The sequence below is a fragment of the Pantherophis guttatus genome, chromosome 14 (genome assembly GCF_059756535.1).
Source record: "Pantherophis guttatus breed Tessera chromosome 14, ASM5975653v1, whole genome shotgun sequence".
Classification (NCBI taxonomy): domain Eukaryota; kingdom Metazoa; phylum Chordata; class Lepidosauria; order Squamata; family Colubridae; genus Pantherophis; species Pantherophis guttatus.
Window position 1 is genome coordinate 12982293 of NC_142076.1, and position 19612 is coordinate 13001904.

The 19612-nt window shown below is 44.7% G+C and overlaps 1 protein-coding gene across 3 annotated transcripts in view; it reads left to right on the forward strand.

Annotated features, from left to right (window-relative positions):
- The first annotated feature begins 2010 nt into the window (after window positions 1-2010).
- Window positions 2011-19612, forward strand: part of CRAMP1 (cramped chromatin regulator 1) — a 52805-nt gene continuing 35203 nt past the window's right edge. The window contains exons 1-4 of one of the 3 annotated variants that reach the window (XM_087878389.1): window positions 2011-2202; window positions 5510-5940; window positions 16738-16931; window positions 19168-19321. In XM_087878389.1, coding sequence (XP_087734515.1) covers window positions 5511-5940; window positions 16738-16931; window positions 19168-19321 — 778 coding nt within the window. In that variant the 5' untranslated portion in view covers window positions 2011-2202; window position 5510. Of the gene's footprint in view, window positions 2203-4520; window positions 4882-5509; window positions 5941-16737; window positions 16932-19167; window positions 19322-19612 lie in introns of those variants that run through there. The other 2 variants (XM_060692931.2, XM_087878388.1) reach the window with 2 other exon arrangements.

Sequence of the window (19612 nt, forward strand, 5' to 3'; positions counted from 1 at the left end):
AGAGCCGAACGTGGGGGGGGAAGGAGGCGGAAATTGCCGAGCGCTTTCGCGCATCGCTTCTTCGGCAAGGCGGTGGAAGAGGCGCTCTTGGGGTTTGCAAAACTGATTTTTTTCCCCCTCTCTCTTTCTCCCGTTTTTGGACTTTCTGCCCAAACAAGTAATTAAAACACACACACACATACACACACACACACATACATACACACACACCGGGGTATTTTTGCTTATAGGTTTTGTTGTCCAACAAGCCAAGACGCTTCGGTCTCTTGGCTTGTTTTGAGAACAAATCGCGATAAGGTGGTTCTGTTTTTCTGTGCTGAAATGCCCTTCCCCTGCCTTTTCAGTGGCGGTATTTTATTTACAAATAAGAGAATGACAAGAGTTGGAAGGGACCTTCAGGACATCTAGTCCAACCCCCCCCCACTACCCCCCTTGGCGGCGGGGGGGGAGGGCAAGGAGGAGACCCTACACCGTTTCTGACAGATGGCAGTCCAGTCTCTTCTTGAAAGCATCCAGGGATGAAATAAGTAAATAAATCCATTTCTATCTTATATCTATCTATCTATCTATCTATCTATCTGTCTGTCTGTCTGTCTGTCTGTCTGTCTGTCTGTCTGTCTATCTATCTCTATCTCTATCTCTCTATCTATCTCTATCTATCTATCTCTGTCTGTCTATCTATCTCTATATCTATCTATCTGTCTATCTATATCTTCTGTCTGTCTACCTATATCTATCTATTTGTCTGTCTGTCTATCTCTATATCTATCTATCTGTCTGTCTATCTATCTATATCTGTCTATCTATATCTATCTATCTATATCTATATATCTATCTATCTATTTATCCATCTGCACTACTATTAATTTTCTCATCGTTCCCACCACCCATGTCCTTCCACTTATGACTGTATGACGGTAATTTTGTTGCTGGTATCCTTACGATTTATATTGATATTGTTTCCGGATTGTTTATTTGTTCCCTATGACTATCATTAAGTGTTGTACCTTATGATTCTTGACAAATGTATCGTCTTTTTATGTACACTGAGAGCATATGCAGCAAGACAAATTCCTTGTGTGTCCAATCACACTTGACCAATAAAGAATCCTATTCTATTCTATTCTATTCTATTCTATTCTATCTATTCTATTCTATCTATTCTACTCTACTCTACTCTACTCTACTCTACTCTACTCTACTCTACTCTACTCTATTCTATTCTATTCTATTCTATTCTATCTCTTATCTATCTCTCTAACTCTCTCTCTTTCTCTCTCTCTCTTTTACTCCTATAACTATAAATTATAGTTCCTCTTCCAAAGACAACAGAAAGCCTGTGGTCTCGAAGATGTGATTACTTTTTATAACAGCAATAGCTTTCATGGAATAAAGTCCGCTTATAATTGCGAACAGATACGCATCACATCGATAGGGCACACTTCGCAGGGTAAAAAAACCAGGACTGCAACCTTTTTTAAAAATCCCTCCACCTCTTTCACCATTGGTCCCCTGCCCTGCCCATCCGACAGGAACCAGCCAATTCACGATCCTCCTCCCAAAAAAATAGTGACCTAATCCCCTCCCCTTTCTGAATCCCCGCCCATCCCTTCCTCGGAGCCAATGTAGCTCCTTGTCTCCATCACTTCCGGCACGACTTGGCTGCCCTTCCAATCTCTCTCTCTCTCTTTTTCTCTCTCATCCCGCATCTCCTCGCGCGCTGGGCCTTGTCCCGTGTCATCTGTCGCGCGCGCGGCGCCCCGATTGGCCCAACCTTTCCTTCCGCGACCTCCCCCTTCTTTCGACGCCGACCAATGAAAATATTTGTTTGGGAGTAAGGGAAAAAAAAACAACACAAAACCACACCTCTTTCCTGCTCCTCCCCCCTCCCCACCCTTTCCCTTCCGCCTGCCTTTTCCTTCCTTTCTTTCTTTCTTTCTTTTTCCCCGCCCCTTTGGAGGCGTGGCTTGTCTCGAGCTCTCCGGGCTCGCTCTCTCTCCCATCTGTGCGCGGCGCGTGGCTGCAACGAGGAAGCGGAAGCAAACCGGGGAGCTCGCGGGGCAGGCAAGCAGCGGGCGGGCGTTTTGCAAAGGCGGCCGCCTTGCCGAGGAGTTTTGCAGGGGCGGAGAAGCCGCGCAAGGGGCGGCTGGCCGGGATCGGTTGCCCTGCCGCCGCCGGTGCCGGAGGATTCCCATGCATCAGGTAGGAGACCAACGCCCCGGTGGCTTTGCATACCCGGTAAGGAAGGGGTGGGTGGGTGGGTCTCCTCGCCCGTCCTGCAAAAAAAAATAAAACAATTGCAACCCCATCAAAAGGGCGTGCAATGCAATATATCGGTTCCTGTTGACTTTTCACCCGTATCTCGCCCTTTGCAAGGTTGGATATTAATTTATTTTATTATTTGTTTATTTATTAATTTTTGACAAGCAATGTATAAAATAACGGATATAAGTCTATCCCGCCGGCGGGATGCAGAGAAGAGTTTTATATGGGAATGTCACAAACACACACCCCACACCGCCTTCTCCTCTCCCCCCCCCCCAGGCTGGGCTTCCTTAAGGGGTTAGGCAGCTTGCACGGGTGGTCAGCCTTGCACCGAGGAAGCGAAGGAGGAAGGGCGTTTTGGATTAATTCCCCCCATTAAGTGTGGGTGGGTGGGGAAAGGGGGGGAAGGTGTCATCAGAGGGGAGGGCATAAGAGCCATGGCGGGAGTAAATATTGACCGACCTAGTAAAGTGAAGAGCAGAGATGTCGGTGCAATGGGGAGGGGGTGGGTGGAAAAATGAGTGGGGAGGATGCAGGAAGGGATGGAAATCTGGCAGCCGTGTGAAAGGTGGAAGGGAAAGGATCGGATAAAATTCAATTGTTATTTTTATTATTTTTATTTTGATGATGATGATGATGATGATGATGCAGTTGGGCGTGTTCAAACGGGCCAGTTGCTCCTGTCTGCTGACAATGCCACTTCCCCCATCTGCCTTTGCTTGCATCATTCATTCATTCATTCATTCCCCTAAAATATCTTAAACAGCAATATTCAATCGATTATTGAAGGTGATCTTTGCTTATTGGCCCATGGATTTGTTTCTCTGCTTCGGTGAAACCAGGGGAGCCAGTTCTGCAGATGTGTTGATTTTATCATGCTGGATGGTTTTTTGTTTTTTGGTGCGGCCATTTTTGAAACTCTCTCAAGGCTTAAAACGAACTGAGTCTATATCCCCCCCAAATGAATAAAAAAAAAGGTGCACCAAGAATGTGATCCTTTTTGTTTGCCTTCTAATGCTTTGGGGCATTTGTAGTTCCAATGAAGTTATGGAGCTTCCATCTTGATATCCAGTTTTGAAAATGGGCATTTAAAAAAATATTCTGTATTCAAGTGCTCCCAAGTGAAGCTTAGGCAAGGAATGTCTATGCGCTGTTTTCTTGAAAGGTTATATTCTTTGGAGGTGCTGAATCTTTTGGCTAAAAGCAACTTTCTACTACTGTTCTTGTTATGCTGATGGGTGTTGAGTTGCAATTTCTAATTGAAAATATCCTTACAGTGTGTTTGGTGGCAAATAAGGACCACTTTTAATTCTCAATATACCCTGAAGAGTGCTTAATTTTTCACGGTATATTTCCAAACGTCTGATAATTTCTATGAAATGTGTGATAGAAGTTGAAAGAGATTTTGCTTTGCATCTTTTCCAGTGTTGTCCTCTGCGTGTATTTTTTTATTTTTTTAAAAAAGAGGAGGGGGTAATTGATTTATGTGGTTAATATCAGTTTGCAGGCTTCCTGCCTAGAAGGTTAGGGTTGGTTTTTGTTTTGTTTTTTAAAAAAGCAATGACCCAAGGGATACAATTTCCCCCCCCAAAAAAGTATGGATTACCCCTTCCACGAAAACCTGGCAAGCGAATGCCCCCCTCCCCTGATTTGAAAAGATGCCACAAGGGCATCTCAACGTTGGGCAGCCATTGATTCCCAATAGCGAAGGGAGAGAAAGGGAAAGGGGAAAGTCTTATATATCCACCTCCTTTGCAAATAAAAAACCCTCTAAACTCCCCTAACCCACTCTAAGTTATCTAGCCTCCCCCCACCCCCAATAAACCCCCTCCCCAACCAATAAAAGCTGCTCTCCAGCTTCCCCAAATGCAAGAAGCAAGGAAGTTCACTACAGAGGTTGGGTGGGTGGGAAGGCAATGATGGGGTGTGGGGAAAGGAAAGGGGAAAGTGTTATATATCCCCCTCCTCTGCAAATTAAAAATTAAAAAGAAAATCTCTGAACTCCCCTAACCCACACTAAATTGTCTAGCCTCCCCCCACCCCCAATAAACTCCCCCTTCCCACAACCAATAAAAGCTTCTCTCCAGCTTCCCCAAATGCAAGAAGCAAGTAAGTTCCCTAAAGAGGGTGGGTGGGTGTGAAAGGCTGGCCTTCCTAGACGGGGGGGGGGTGCCTTCTCCACCCACCCACCCACCCCTCAAACCTCCACCCCCTCCCACCTCCAGGCTTTTGTTCGCCTCCCTCCCTTTGCAAAAATAAAAAAAAAAGGAGGGGAATTGCGCGTGGCTTTTTTTGCAAGGAAGGAAAAAAGAGGGAAGGCGGGGGGTTCTTCCTTTTCTTTTTTTGGAAAGAAAAAAAAGAGTTGGGAATCTTTGCACTCCCCTCCCTACACCCCCCCCCCGGTCCAGGAGACACACACACACACACAAACACACACCCAGGAGCGCGCACACCCTCGCTCGCAAACGAGGAGGAGGCAAAAAAAAACAACAACTGCTTGCTGGGTTGCTGCAGCGAGGATCATCATGAACGCCCCCCCTTCGGGAGCTCGCCTCGCCTCGGCTCCATGGTGAGGAGAAGGAAGAGCCCCCCCGGCCCGGCAGACCCGCACCATGGGTAGGCGGGGGGGAGGAGAGGAAGGGTCGCTCGGGGTGGCGGGGGGGGGAGCAACCCACCCACCCAAAACGCGCGCCCCGGCCGAGCCTCTTCTTCTTTTTTTTTTTGCCTCTCCCTGCCCAGCAGCCACTTTTCTCTCCGACTTGGGCCGCTTCCCGGGGCTCGCGGGCGGTTTTCCCTCCCAGGATCTTGGAGGGGAGGGGGTTCCCCAGGCGTGTGGGGGGTGGGGGTCTCCCGGCCCCCCCCTTCCTAGAAGCCCGGGCCCCTCCCCCCCCGCGGACCCCTTTTTGGGCCCGCGCGCTCGGGTCCGGGACGAGAGATGGGAATCGAGTGGCAAACAACGGCGGCCATGTTGAGCCGAATGTCTGCGGCGAAAGTTCTCCCCGCGGGGAAGGAAGGAAAGAAATCAAAGGCCTGGCGGGGAGGGGGCTCGGGGAGCCCTGGGCGATGAGGGGGTGGGGGGTGGGGAGACCCCTGAGGGGAGTGGGAGGGAGGGGAGGGGGAGACCCCTTGGCTGGCAGGCGCCGGGGGTTGTTTTTGGGGCTCTCCAGCCTCACCCTCTTCTTCCTCCTCCTCCTCTTCCTTCTCTTATTTTTTTTTTCCTTTTCTTTCCCTCCCCTCCTGCCAGGATGACAGTCAAGCTGGGTGACCACAGCAGCGGCGTTGGAGCCCCCGAGGAAGGCCTGAGGAAGCTGGGCAAGAGAGGAGCGGCCGGCGAGGAAGAAGGGTGCCCCGAAGAAGGAGGAGGAGGAGGAGGATGTGGAGGAGAAGGAGGAAAGAAGAAAGCCGAGGAGGAGGGGACCCCTCGAGGAGATACGAATGGGGGTCCCTCTTCGGGGGTCCCGGCTTCGCCCCCGGCTTCGTCGTCCGCATCAGGACCACCACCGCCGCTGCCACCGCCGCCGCCAGCCCCCAGCCACGACCAGCATCACTTCCTCCGGTCCAGCGTCCGGCCGCAGAGCAAGAGGCTGAGGAAGGATCCCCAGGTGTCCTGCGTGGCGGCCGTCGGCGGGATGGGCGGCAGCGGGAGCAGCGCGGCCCCCACGGGAAAAGGAAAAGGTGGGTCGTACGTGCAGACCGCCGCCACCCTCGTCAGCCTGGACGTGGGTCGCATGTGCAGGACGTCGGGCCGTCACAGCCGATGGTTCGTGCAGGAAGAGAAGCCGGGGTGAACCGGCGCTTTGGGAGTGGACCCCCGAATGTGTATTATGGGGGTGCAGGTGATTCGAAGCATCGTTCGTCAGGCTGGGCTGTTTTGGGGTTTGTTTTTTGCCGCACCCCAAATTGATCCGGTGACAGTCAAATCCACCCAGAAGTCTTGGATTCAAATTAGGAAATCCATTTAGATTGGGAATGTTGCTTGGTTGTGTTATTCCTGCTGCTTGCCTTTTTTTTTTTTTTTTATAGTGATTTTGGTTTGTTTGTTTTATCTTCCTTGGGTGCTGGAGGTTTAAGTTGGCCCACTCTCAGGTCTGAATGGCTCAAGAATTTAATCGATTGATTACTGTGATGATCAGCCTTGATAATCTTAGAAGCAGCCTCCTTGAAAAGCCTCAATCTGATCTTTTGGATCAGCTGCATGGTGATTGAGTTCCATTGTGGATATCTAGCATCTGGAGTCCCTGGGCACGGTCTGGTTCCTAGTCAACAAATGAGTCTCGATATTTTCTTGTCCATTTTCAAAATATTGTTTTTGATGCTTTCCGAGTCGCGAAAAGAGAAGCCGTTTGAATGGATCCGATGTCTCTAGACTAGGAATCTCTTGATCCATTCTTTGTTGTCTTTAATTGATGGGTTGTATGAATTTCTGAACGAGAATCAACTGAGTTAGGATTTTTTTTTTTGTAATCGGTGTTTGATTAGAGCGCAATTACAAGACATTTCTATGGATTTAATTATTCCAGTTTTCTTTTATTAACCAGTCGCATTTATGAATCCTTAGGATGTCTTTAAAATGGCCTTCACAGGGTCCTTTTATTAAAAGTGTTTTCCCAGATGAACTAGTGTATTCGGTGGGAGAAATAAATAGCTATAGAGATGTCATTAGAGATGGTTTGTTTTAGACAAACTTCTACAACTTTGGAACATTAGTTTAGGGAATCAAAATTATAGAATCCTTTATGGCATATTTTTGGCAGTAGGGCAGAAAATGTTGATGCCACATCAGATTTGACTTTAATTATTTTTGAATAACATATAGTAAGTGGTTTCATACATAATGCAGTGATTTGTGGCGTTTTATCCTCAAAACAGGATTGTGTGAATCCATCCAGTTGTCAGTTATTCAGTGAAGGACAGTTAAATATATCATATTTTAACATGATATACTAAATTTGTCAACGCTAAATGAAACTTCAGCATTGTTTCAGCAAAGAAACGCCACTTTATTATCCTTTGCGCTACTGTAAACATTTGTACTCACACTCACTTATTCCCTGAAATTCTTTTATCCTAATGCTATAGCCAGAACAGCTAATAACCACTTGGTGTAAACATGTACATCTAGTGAAAGTGAAATAGATATCACAAAGTACCTTTGCTTTACCTGTTTATAGGAAGTGCCTACTTCCTTATATGGACCTGTCTTTTTGGAATGCAACATTTCACTTAGATGTACCTTTTGACAGTCTGAGATTGATATATATGTAGTTATTAATTTCAAGAGAAGCATTTGTCATATTCAGTATCCTAGATTGATCTAGTTCCTACAGTTAAAGTTAGGGAAAGATACTGTTTTTGACAACATGGACATGGACTTCAATTCCCACAATTCCCCAGCCAGCATGCCCTTTACAGAGAATTGCGGGAATGGAATCCTAAGTGGGAAACCCAGGTATAGACGAGTGCAGATATTTTTTTCCAGAGTGCTGGATGGAAAATTTTCATTTGCTACCTAATCCTCCTAACCGGAACCTAAATCTTGAGTTTTCTGCAAGCAGAGTCTGTACTGCACAATTGAATTCAATAAATTTCTGCAGAACTCATCTTGGAATGAACGGAAATTCTACCATACTGTGGAGTCCTCAGTGCTCTCTGAGCTTAATTGTTTTCTTGCAGACCTTTCATTACCTAACTAGGTAACATCATCAGTGCTGGAAGGGAGTGGGATTTGCGGAGTGGAGGAGGAGGACTTTGAGGTCCTGGGTGCTCTCTGAACTTGGTTATTTTCTTGCAGATCTTTTATTAGGACCATCTTCTACCATATCACGACTGTGTGTTAATGCAGCCTTATTTTCTTAACAACATGGCTAGGAATGAATGAAGTTGGAGCTTGTTTCCCATCCTTCAGATAAATATAGTGAAAGGGGGGGGAAAGTCTTACTTTTTTTCAACAGAACAACATGCTTCAGCAGTTGCAAGAACAGCCAGGAAAGTGCTAATATTTCCACATGCCTTTGATGTGTGAGTCTGTTAATGAAGTACGTGAGTTTAACTATTATGAATTTCGGTTGTAGACAGACGGAGGCAATGACCAGTATTTAACAATGAAACACATCTGGTAAGAGTGTAGGAGGTATGGGAAAAATAGATAAATGGAGGCATGGCCTTTTGATTTCATTTCAAGTTCTTTGTGAAGAAGTTGAACTATAATTTGGGAGACTTAATGACTGTCCCTGTTTGACCCTTGAGAGATCAGCAGGGACTTTGAGCCAGTCAAACCCTGTCAATCTTCTTCACAGGTGTGCTGTGGGAAAAATAGAATAGAATTCTTCATTGGCCAAGTGTGATTGGACACACAAGGAATTTGTCTTTGGTGTATAAGCTCTCAGTGTACATAAGGAGAATAAAATACATTCATCAAGAATAAAAACATACAACACTTAGTGATAGTCAAGGTTACTAATAAGCTATCAAATTGTACTAGGAAACAAATAAAAACAATATAAATTGAAAGATACAAGCACATGGTTATAGTAATAAGTGGGAAGAGATAGAGTAAGGAAGAGAATAATAATAGTAAATACAGTCTTAGTAAATTATTTGATAGTGTTGTGGGAATTAGTTGTTAAGCAGTGCGATGGTATTCGGGGAAAAACTGTCCTTGTGTCTAGTTGTTTTGGTGTGTAGTGCCCTGTAGCGTCTTTTTGAAGATAGAAGTTGAAACTATTTATGTCCAAGATGCAAGGGGTCTGTAGATATTTTCACAGCCCTTGTGCAGTATACAGGTCCTCAGTGGAAGGCAGGTTGGTAGCCATTGTTTTTTCTGCAGTTCTAACTATCCGTTGAAGTCTGTCTTTGTTTTTGGTTGCAGAGCCAAACCAGACAGTTATGAAGGTGCAGATGACAGATTCCCAAATCCCACCTACGCCACTTTCCACTGCCAGAGAAATGGAAGGAAATAAATGCAATGAATATGCCATTTCCATTACTACTGTAACTTGTACACAGGCAAATATTGGATCAGAAATCTTTCAAATGAAGCTAATGACAGTAAGGTTATTCGGTATCTGTACCAGTAGGCCATTTTGGTGAGATAAGGAAAGGATCATTGCCAACATCCTACTCCTCTCTAAAATTTCAGTGGTACTCTTTTCTTGCATGCTGGTTAACTGGAATAATTTTGGTTTAAGTGCTTTGTTGTAAAGGATATTGCTTATTTTTAAGGGGAATTATTTCCCAAAATACATTTGAGATCTTACCTTGACATTAACGAGAAGCGTTCTGGAGGCAAAGTAGGAATGGAAGCCCTATTTGGCAAATCCGCATGATTCATTCATACAGGATAAATAGCAGAAATTGTAATTTCTTGCCCCAGCGTTTCTAGTGTTGAAATTTGAGCCAAGATCTAACATAGACTAGAGTTTCTAGATACATTTTTTAATTTTTCTGGTGTATGTTTTTAAGGACATTCCTGTACCTGCAAAGACTGTTTCAAGACTTTACAAGTAATAGTTTTCAATTTTTAAATTGTGTGGTATTGGTAGAGTTACTAAAAGACTTGTTATTCCTTTTTATAGGCATATAAACTCCCAATTTACTAAGGTTTTATATATATGGCATGATTATCGTCATTATTACCTTGGCATTGCTCCATTTCTAGCTGATTGTGCTAGCACAGCATTCATGTTGTTGTTGTTAGTTGCGAAGTCATGTCCGACCCATCGCGACCCCAAGGACAACGTTCCTCCAGGCCTTCCTGTCCTCTACCATCCCTCTTAAGTCCATTTAAGCTTCAGTGACTCCATCCAGCCACCTTATTCTCTGTCGTCCACTTCTTCTTTTGCCCTCAATCTTTCCCGGCATTAGGCTCTTCTCCACTGAGTCCTTCCTTCTCATTAGGTGGCCAAAGTATTTTGAGTTTCATCTTCAGGATCTGGCCTTCTAGAGAGCAGTCAGGATTGATCTCCTCTAGGACTGACCGGTTTGATCGCCTTGCAGTCCAAGGGACTCGCAGGAGTCTTCTCCAGCACCAGAGTTCAAGGGCCTCCATTCTTTGGCGCTCAGCCTTCCTTATGGTCCAACTACAACTTAAATACTTATAGTTAACTGAACTATGGCTTACTTAACCTAGCATCTGGACTTTTCATATCCTACCCAAGTCAACCACATTGACTAGATCCATGTATCATTTTTTAATTTAGGAGAGGAAGACTGTAAGGCACTTTGGGGGAAAGATGGGGAAAATCCAAGGCTCAGTGTGTTGTGTGATTGCACCCATCGTGGGCCACGTGAATGGTCAGTCCCTCTGAATAGACAGGTATTTGATTCTGGATTGAGCATTGTCTGCCTAATTTTAGGTATGTTTATTTAGAAATTAATTCTTGTTTGGGTTCGTTCAACATACTAAGCGACATTGTGGTTTGCTTAATTTGGGTTTAGTTTGTTGTGTGAACGTATCTACTGTGATTTATTCAATAAACTGGTTTATTCATTGTGTGAAGCCTGGCATTAAATGGAATAACCCAATATTTGTGCAAGTGTATAGTACAGTATAATACAGGGACACAGTGGCTCAGTGGCTAAGACGCTGAGCTTGTTGATTGAAAGGTTGGCAGGTCAGCGGTTCGAATCCTAGCACCGCGTAACGGGGTGAGCTCCCGTTCCTTGTCCCAGCTTCTGCCAACCTAGCAGTTCGAAAGCACGTAAAAAAATGCAAGTAGAAAAATAGGGACCACCTTTGATGGGAAGGGAACAGTGTTCCGTGCACCTTTAGTGTTGAGTCATGCCGTCCACATGACCACGGAGACGTCTTCAGACAGCGCTGGCTCTTCGGCTTTGAAACAGAGATGAGCACCACCCTCTATAGTCGGGAACGACTAGCACATATGTGCAAGGGGAACCTTTGCCTTTATAGTACAGTATATTGAAAGGTACATTTTATGACACACACAGACACAGTTTGATACATCTCATGTTACACATCAGTTTCTTTTTATTAAGAGTATATAAAGTTTCTTAAGTAAACAGTCAGATGCTTTCAAAGGTCTGTGTTTGCTGAAACCTTCAGCTATTTCAGTCCTATAGTTGACATTTTTACCATTTTAAAAAAAATATTGCTGACAGACCTTTAAAAGAAAATGCACAGAGGGTTTGTATTTTAATTAAAAAGTAATATGAATTTGGTACACATTGAGGTGTAGTAAAAAAAAGAAAACAGCCTCTGTCAATCTTTTTCCTTCCTCCAGATGTTGTCCCTTTGTTAGCTGTTAACACTCATAGTCTTGAACAGGTTCTATTTTCCTATTGAAGCTCTTGTTAGTCTGCTGCAGAAAAAAACACCAGAACATCTTGTGGCACTTTTAAAGAGAGACAGATTTATTAGGGCATAAATTTTTGTGGGGATATAGGCTTTAGTCCTCCGAGTGTCTGAATATCATGCATGTTGCAGAAAGATTTTGATGTGGAATCCTTCCTTGCTTTTGGTGGGCTTGGAGTCCATTTTGTGTTCAGCTACTAGAGGACATTTTTGTTCTTCAGGGACTCCTCCTTTTAAAAACCATGGAAATGTCTTCTGGGGATGTTCAAGAGAGGTGTCAGGAGAGGAATTAACAGCATGCTTGTTAAAATTAGTATTTAATTTTAAATTGTTGCTGGTTATTCCTATCCTGCCGCTTTCTGCTTTTTCCTTCGATGCTGCTGAACGATGTCTGAAACATTGGGCTAGGAAAATCTTTGACTTTGTAGTCGGAGCGAAGGAATGCCTTATTAATGGATTGATTCAATACCCCTAAAGAGAAAAAAAAATTCTGTTTAATATTTATTACTCACCATACCTTGGGGGAGAACTCCTCTGATGTAAAAACTTCACCATTTAATTCCTTAAAATATTAACCTCATTAATGGCTTCTAATGAATGCACAGTGCGTATTCTGAATGCAAACTATTAGGCAGCTATTAAGTGTGAAACCAACAATTGTGAACTGTTTTCCAAATTTTGAATATTGGGGATAATTCTTTATTACTATAGTTGGATGGTGTGCTTATATCGATGGTCCTTATTTTTAGTTGCAAGAGATTCTAATATCCTAAACATAAACTATTTCTCTCTTTTGAAGCTGTTCTTATGCCTAGAATATTTTGCATAGGTTGATCATTGTTTATTCTGATACCGTGTTTCCCCGAAAATAAGACCCTGTTACATTTTTTTGAACCCCGAAATAAGCACTTGGCCTTATTTTCGGGGAGGTCTTATTATTTTGGGGCACGTGGAGCAAGGAGGGGCTCCTCTTGCCGTCTTACCTGATTTCCAGCTCTGTCTCCCTAACCCTGACCAGAGGAAATGGCGGGGACCGACTGCGCGTGCGTTTAAATATTTTTGGGGAGGGCTTATTTTTAGTGCATGCGCTCAAAAGCCCGATTGGGCTTATTATCTGGGGAGGTCTTATTTTAGGGGAAACGGGGTAATCATACTAGTTTATAGGCTGGGCAAGATGGCGATTACAAATAAAAGAGTGTATTGTGAGCCGCCCTGGGTCTTCGGAGAGGGGCAGCATATAAATTGAATGAATGAATGAATGAATGAATGAATACATACATACATACATACATACATACATACATACATACATACATACACTTTACTTTATAATAATATTTCCATTATTCACTTGAGTCGTGTCCTCAACTGGGCACAACTGAGATTGTACCAATTTTTTTTGTTTTACAACCAACTTGTCAGACCTCCGAATCTATATGCCATGCATTAGACACAGTTTTATAATTTCACAGAAAGCGCTAAATGAATACAAGATACTCAGGCAAAATTGTACATGGCGCCTTTTACACGTTACAAAAGGCAACGATGCTAAAGAGCGTTCAAATTGTCAAAAACTTTTGGGGCACGATCAGAAATCGGGCTAGCCAGATTATTTTGTCATGATTTAAGAGTGATGCCGGTTTGGTCTTTAAAGAGAATGGAACTTAAATTTTTTGGGGGCTGTGAGTTCTAAATCTTACCTATCAATGTGCAGAACAATTCAGTGACCTTTTATAGTTTAAATCGACAATTGTATTTTCTTGATGCTGCCTCTTGACATTTCTCACCAGTGCAGTCTGTGCAAATTTTTCAGCAGCGGAGGCCAAAATGTAAGGCATACCATATGGCAGAGAAGTACACCTAATATGTCTATTCTTTGCAGATCAATAACATCAATAGTAGGGACGTGGTGGCTCAGTGGCTAAGACGCTGAGCTTGTTGATCGAAAGGTCAGTGGTTCGAATCCCTAGTGCCATGTAACGGGGTAAGCTCCCGTTACTTGTCCCAGCTTCTGCCAACCTAGCAGTTCGAAAGCACGTAAAAAAAAAGCAAGTAGATAATAGGGACCACCTTTGGTGGGAAGGGAACAGTATTCCGTGCGCCTTTGCTGTTGAGTCCACATGACCACGGTCTTCGGACAGCGCTGGCTCTTAGGCTTTGAAATGGAGATGAGCACGGTCCCCTAGAGTCGGGAATGACTAGCACATATGTGCGAGGGGAACCTTTACCTTTACCTTTTTACCTTACCAATCAATAGGTTGAGAAAGAGCCATGTCTCATTGAGCATGTCTACCCTCTGAATGACTTCAGAGCTGCTTCCTATACCTCCATGTAGAGCACTGTTTCTCAACCGTGGGCACTTTAAGAAGTCTGGACTTCAACTCCCAGAATTCCCCAGCCGGACATGCTGGCTAGGAAATTCTGGGAGTTGAAGTCCAGGCCTCTTAAAGTGCCCACGGCTGAGAAACACTGATGTAGAGGCTGTTGCAATGCCTTCGATAAGGGACTCCCCAAAGCTATAAGTAATACCTGTAAATGATTTGTCACCTGGTTTGACCTCATTCCGTGAGGGATCTCCCTGCCAGTTTCATCACACTGTTTTGACAGCACGGATGCGTGGGAATTTCTCTGTAGCTTTGGCCCATTAGGTTGTCACTAGGTAAATGACTTAAGCGCTAGTAAACAATGCAACATAGAGTCGGCCTACTTCAACCTGAAGTGGTTCTCAGCAGCCGTGTTGTGAACTCATAAGCCCCTAAAAACATAAAACAATACAGGTACCCCTCCACTTACAACAGTCTTGTTTAGTGACCGTCCAAAGTTATAACAGCACTAAAAAAAGAAACTTATAACTGTTCTTCACACTTATCACTGTTGCAACATCCCCTTGGGCATGTGATCAAACTTCGGACACTTGGCCACTGGCATGTATTTATGACGGTTTGCACTGTCCCGGGGGTCACATGGTCCCCTTTTTGTGACCTCCTCACCAGCAAAGTCAATGGGGAAGCCAGGTTCACTTAACAGCCATGTTACTAACTTAAGAAGGGCAGTGATTCACTTAACAACCATCTCGCTAAGGAAGGTCGTAAAATGGGGCAAGACTCACTTAACCACTGTCTCGCTTAGGGGCATAAATTTTGGGCTCAATTGTGGTCGTAAGTGGAGGGTTACCTGTATGCTTACTCATTTCATGATAGTGGTTCTAGGACTAGGTTGCAGTCTTCCGATATACTTGTAAGGCAGGGGTGGGCAACTGTGGCCCTTTTACAACCTGTGGACTTCAACTCCCAGAATTCCTGAGACAGCTTGGCTCAAGCTGTCTCATTCATTTTAATGGTGGCAGAAGAACTCATTTAAATTGGAGCTTTCAGAATATTTGAGGATGCTCAACATACTATGTGGATTTTTTTTAAAAAAATTGCATGTATGTACCTGTCGGTGGAAGACGGCTACAAGTCTGATTAAAAAAAAAAACACAACCTGGTTAATTTGCAGAAAACAAGTTACAACACCTCATTCCTGTAGACTCGTTCAGCAAGAGTTGGATTGGTATTGCTGGCAAAGGCTGGTTTATAAAGGCCATTTCCATAAGTGTAACAAATGAATCTTCTATGTAATTAATTACGGGCCACTGATACCCTTTAATTACCCTGGCTTAACCTTGCAGCCTCCACAGCGGCCCAAATCTTTTCTTGTTCCTTCTGGAGTAAGTTGACCTCGGTCTTCAAACACCCCATCTCGTTCCTTTCTCCATCCTGTGCTATGCAAAATATGTTTGTGTGATGGCACAGCCTATCAAAGACAATGACGGCAGCAGTTCACCATCATTTCATCTCTGGGTATGGGTGTGGCATCTTGGGTTATGCCCTCAAAGCAACACAGGTGACATTTCATCCTGGGACAGGGGTCAGCAACCTGGGGCTCTGGAGCTGCATATGGCTCTTTCACCCCTCTGCTCCCTGTCACTCAAAATATGTGTCACAACCACCAATATGCATACGATTTATTGAGCTTTTCAACCCCTGGTAGGCCAAGAAAAGAAAAGTTTCAGAAGAAAACAGAACATTTAATTCAACTACATAGGCTAGTTTTGTGGCCACTCAGGAAATAGTTAGTCATGGGAAAGGTTTTGTGGCTCCCGGTGTTTTCTTTTCTGCGGGAAACACGTCCAAATGGCTCTTTGAGTGCTTAAGGTTGCAGACCCCAGTCCTGGGATATACATCTCATAAATAGGATTGGTGCGGGTGGCCTAGAGGCAGAGCTCTCACCTCACAATCAGGAGGCTGTGAGTTTGATCCTCGGTAGAGGCAGATCGAAGGGGACGCAGTGGCTAAGGCGCTGAGCTTGTCGATCGAAAGGTCGGCAGTTCAGCGGTTTGAATCCCTAGTGCCGCCTAACGGAGTGAGCTCCTGTTACTTGCCCCAACTTCTGCCAACCTAGCAGTTCGAAAGCACGCAAAAAATGCAAGTAGAAAAATAGGGACCATCTTTGCCGGGAAGGTAACAGCGTTCTGTGTGCTTTTGGCGTTTAGTCATGCCGGCCACATGGAAACATCTTCGGACAGTGTGGGCTCTTCGGCTTAGAAACAGAGATGAGCACCGCCCCCTAGAGTCCGGAACGACTAACACGTACGTGCGAGGGGAACCTTTACCTTTACCTTAGAGGCAGATATTTCTCTCTCTGGGCACAATGAGAATTATATCTGCTGAACAAAACTCTGCATTGGCGACAGGAAGAGCATCCGGCCATTAAACACTCTGCCAGCTCCATTCAGTTGCCCAGACCACCTTGCAAAGGAATTATGGGGTCGTTAAAAGATGATGATGATATGCATCTCATAAATAAATGCATTTTTTAGCCAAAGGTTCTTTTTAATTGTTTTATATCCTGCTTTCCAGCTGCCTTGTGAAAAGTCATCTAAAACAGGGGTCTCCAACCTTGGCAACCTTAAGACTTGTGGACTTCAACTCCCAGAATTCCTCAGCCAGCTTTGCTGGCTGAGGAATTCTGGGAGTTGAAGTCCACAAGTCTTAAGGTTGCCAAGGTTGGAGACCCCTGATCTAAAACGAACGGTGACTCTAGCATCCAATCCCTGTGCTACAGTGTGGAGGGTTTGTTGGGCTGACCCTTTCTTTTTTTCCCCCTCCTCACCCAAGGTGCAGATAATGGTGGGACGTCATCTGGCAACTCCTCAGGAATCCCATCCAGCACCCCAGCCGGCAATTCAAAATCGAATTCAAGGAACTTGAGCACATCGGCCGGAGAAAAAGAGGAAGGCAAAAAAGTGAGGCGTCAGTGGGAATCCTGGAGCACGGAGGACAAGAATACCTTCTTCGAGGGCCTCTATGAGGTGAGTGCTTTCAAATGCTGGGAGCTGCTACAGGTGGTCCTCGACTCACGACAGTTCATTTAGTGACCGTTCAAAGTTAGAAAGGCACTGCAAAAAGTTGACTTACGGCCGTTTTTTCACACTCAACAACCGATGCAGCATTCCCTTTGGTCACGTGACCAAAATTTGGACACTTGGCAACTGCTTCATAATTATGAAGAGCCTTGGTGGCGCAGCAGACTAAAGTGCTGTTAAGTAGCACCAGCTGCCTGCAATTACTGCAAGTTCAAATCTCACCAGGCTCAAGGTTGACTCAGCCTTCCATCCTTTCGAGGTAGGTAAAATGAGGACCCGGATTGTGGGGGCAATAAGCTGACTTTGTATAAAAAAGAACACCGCTTGGGGGGGCGAAAACCCTACTAAGCAGGTATATACAAAAGTATGAAGGCTATTGCTTAACGCATTGTAAGCCGCCCTGAGTCTCCGGAGAAGGGCGGCATATAAATCGAACCAATAATAATAATAATGATGATGATGATGATGATGGTGATGACGGTTGCAGTGTCCTGGGGTTATAATAGCAATAGCACTTAGACTTATATACCGCTTCGCAGTGCTTTTACAGCCCTCTCTGAGCAGTTTACAGAGTCAGCATCTTGTTCCCAACAATCTGGGTCTTCATTTTACCAACCTCGGAAGGATGGAAGGCTGAGCCAACATTGAGCTGGTCAGGATCAAACTCCTGGCAGTCGGCAGAATTAGCCTGCAATACTGCATTCTAACCGGAGGAAGGGTGGGAAGGAAGGAAGGAAAAAAGGAAGAGCAATAGCAATAGCACTTAGACTTATATACTGCTTCACAGTGCTTTGCAGCCCTCTCTAAGCGGTTTACAGAATCAGCCTCTTGCCCCCAACCATCTGGGTCCTCATTTTACCCACCTCGGAAGGAGGGAAGTCTTGAGTCAACCTTGATCTGGTGAGATTCGAACTGCCAAATTGCAGGCAGCCGGCGGTCAGCAGAATTATCCTGCAGTACTGCATCCTAACCACTGCGCCACCTTGGCTCGATAATCCCCTTTTTGTGACCTTCTGACAAGCAAAGTCAATGGGGAAGCCAGATCCACTTCGCAGCCAGGTTACTAACGTAGCAACTGCGACGATTCCCTTAACAACCGCAGCAAGAAAGGTCATAAAATGGGGCAAAACTCACTTAACAGGTGTCTCGCTTAACAACAGAAATGTTAGGCCCAATTGTGGTCGTAAGTCGAGGATTACCTCTACATCCTGCTCGAAAGACACAGGAGCAGTCTTTTAAGGCAAGCTTTAAAACCCGTCGAACATTTTCCGGTTATGGGAAGTAATCATACTGTGCAGGTGAATCCTCGACTTACGACCATCATCGAGATCAGAATTTTGTCTTGCTATGCATTAAAATGAATTGCGCCCGACTTTTGCAACCTTTTTTCCAGGGTTGTTAAGCAAATCACGGCAGTTGCTAAGTGAATTACGCAGCTGTTGAGCAAATGCAGCTTCCTCCGTTGCTTGTCAGAAGCCGGCTGGGAAGGTTGCAGATTGAGATCACATGACCCAAGCACACCGCAACCGTCACAAGTGCACGCCTGTTGCCAAGTGCCTAAATTTTGATCATGTGATGGTGAAGATGCTGCAACAATTGTAAATGCAAGGACTGGTTATAGGTTTGGTTTTTTTTTTAATGTGATTGTAATTTCGAATGGCTGCTAAACAAAACGGTTGTAAATCAAGGACTACCTGTATACCCCATTGATGTACCTAAGCAGCCTGAAATACTTATCTTATCCCAGTGTTTTGAGAGTATTTATTTTGAATGAATTGTAACCTACCAATGTTTCAGCTGCATTGTCTGGGTGGCCGGAAATTATAGTATGAAGAAATTCACCAGAATTTTTGTCTATCTGAACCTCCCGATTGTAAGAAGGATGGATTTCTACCTGTGTGTTTTGTAGGATTCTGAATGCTAGCATTCATACAGAAAAACCTATTCTGGAATAAATGTCGAAATTCTAGAAACCTATACAGCCATTTTGACGACTCTGCAGGAAATCGCATGTAAATTTAGATATCAAACCGTCTGGAGGTATGATGTGGAAACACGCCCGTTTCCCAAAAAACCCACGAAATTTTGATCCAACTCTGGAAGATGTGTGTCATCCAGTTATTCCTGCTGCCCCGCTTCTCACATTGTAATATTTGCATTTTTTTTTTTTTTTAATTTTCAGCATGGCAAAGACTTTGAAGCGATTCAGAACAATATTGCCCTGAAGTACAAGAAGAAAAGCAAGCCAGCCAGCATGGTGAAGAACAAGGAGCAGGTCCGGCACTTCTATTATCGCACTTGGCACAAGATTTCCAAATACATTGACTTTGATAATGGTGAGCACACCCCCGAAAGGTTGGCTTGGCTTCTCTGAATGATGCAACAAGCTAGCGTAGTTTATCTTTGGATGGACACAGCTTGATAGGTAGGAAGTAGTGTTGTGGCCCGTATGTGGCCTGTGCAGCTAGTAGCTGATTCTGACAGCGAGGAGGCTGGTGTGGTGCTGCGCCAGCAGCCTGTGCAGCTGGCACTCGAGTGAAGACAATGAGGAGGCAGGAGAAGATGTGGTGCCAGAGGCAGGGATTCAGCCAGGGCCTTCAGAACCTCCAGAAGCTCCCATAAGTGAA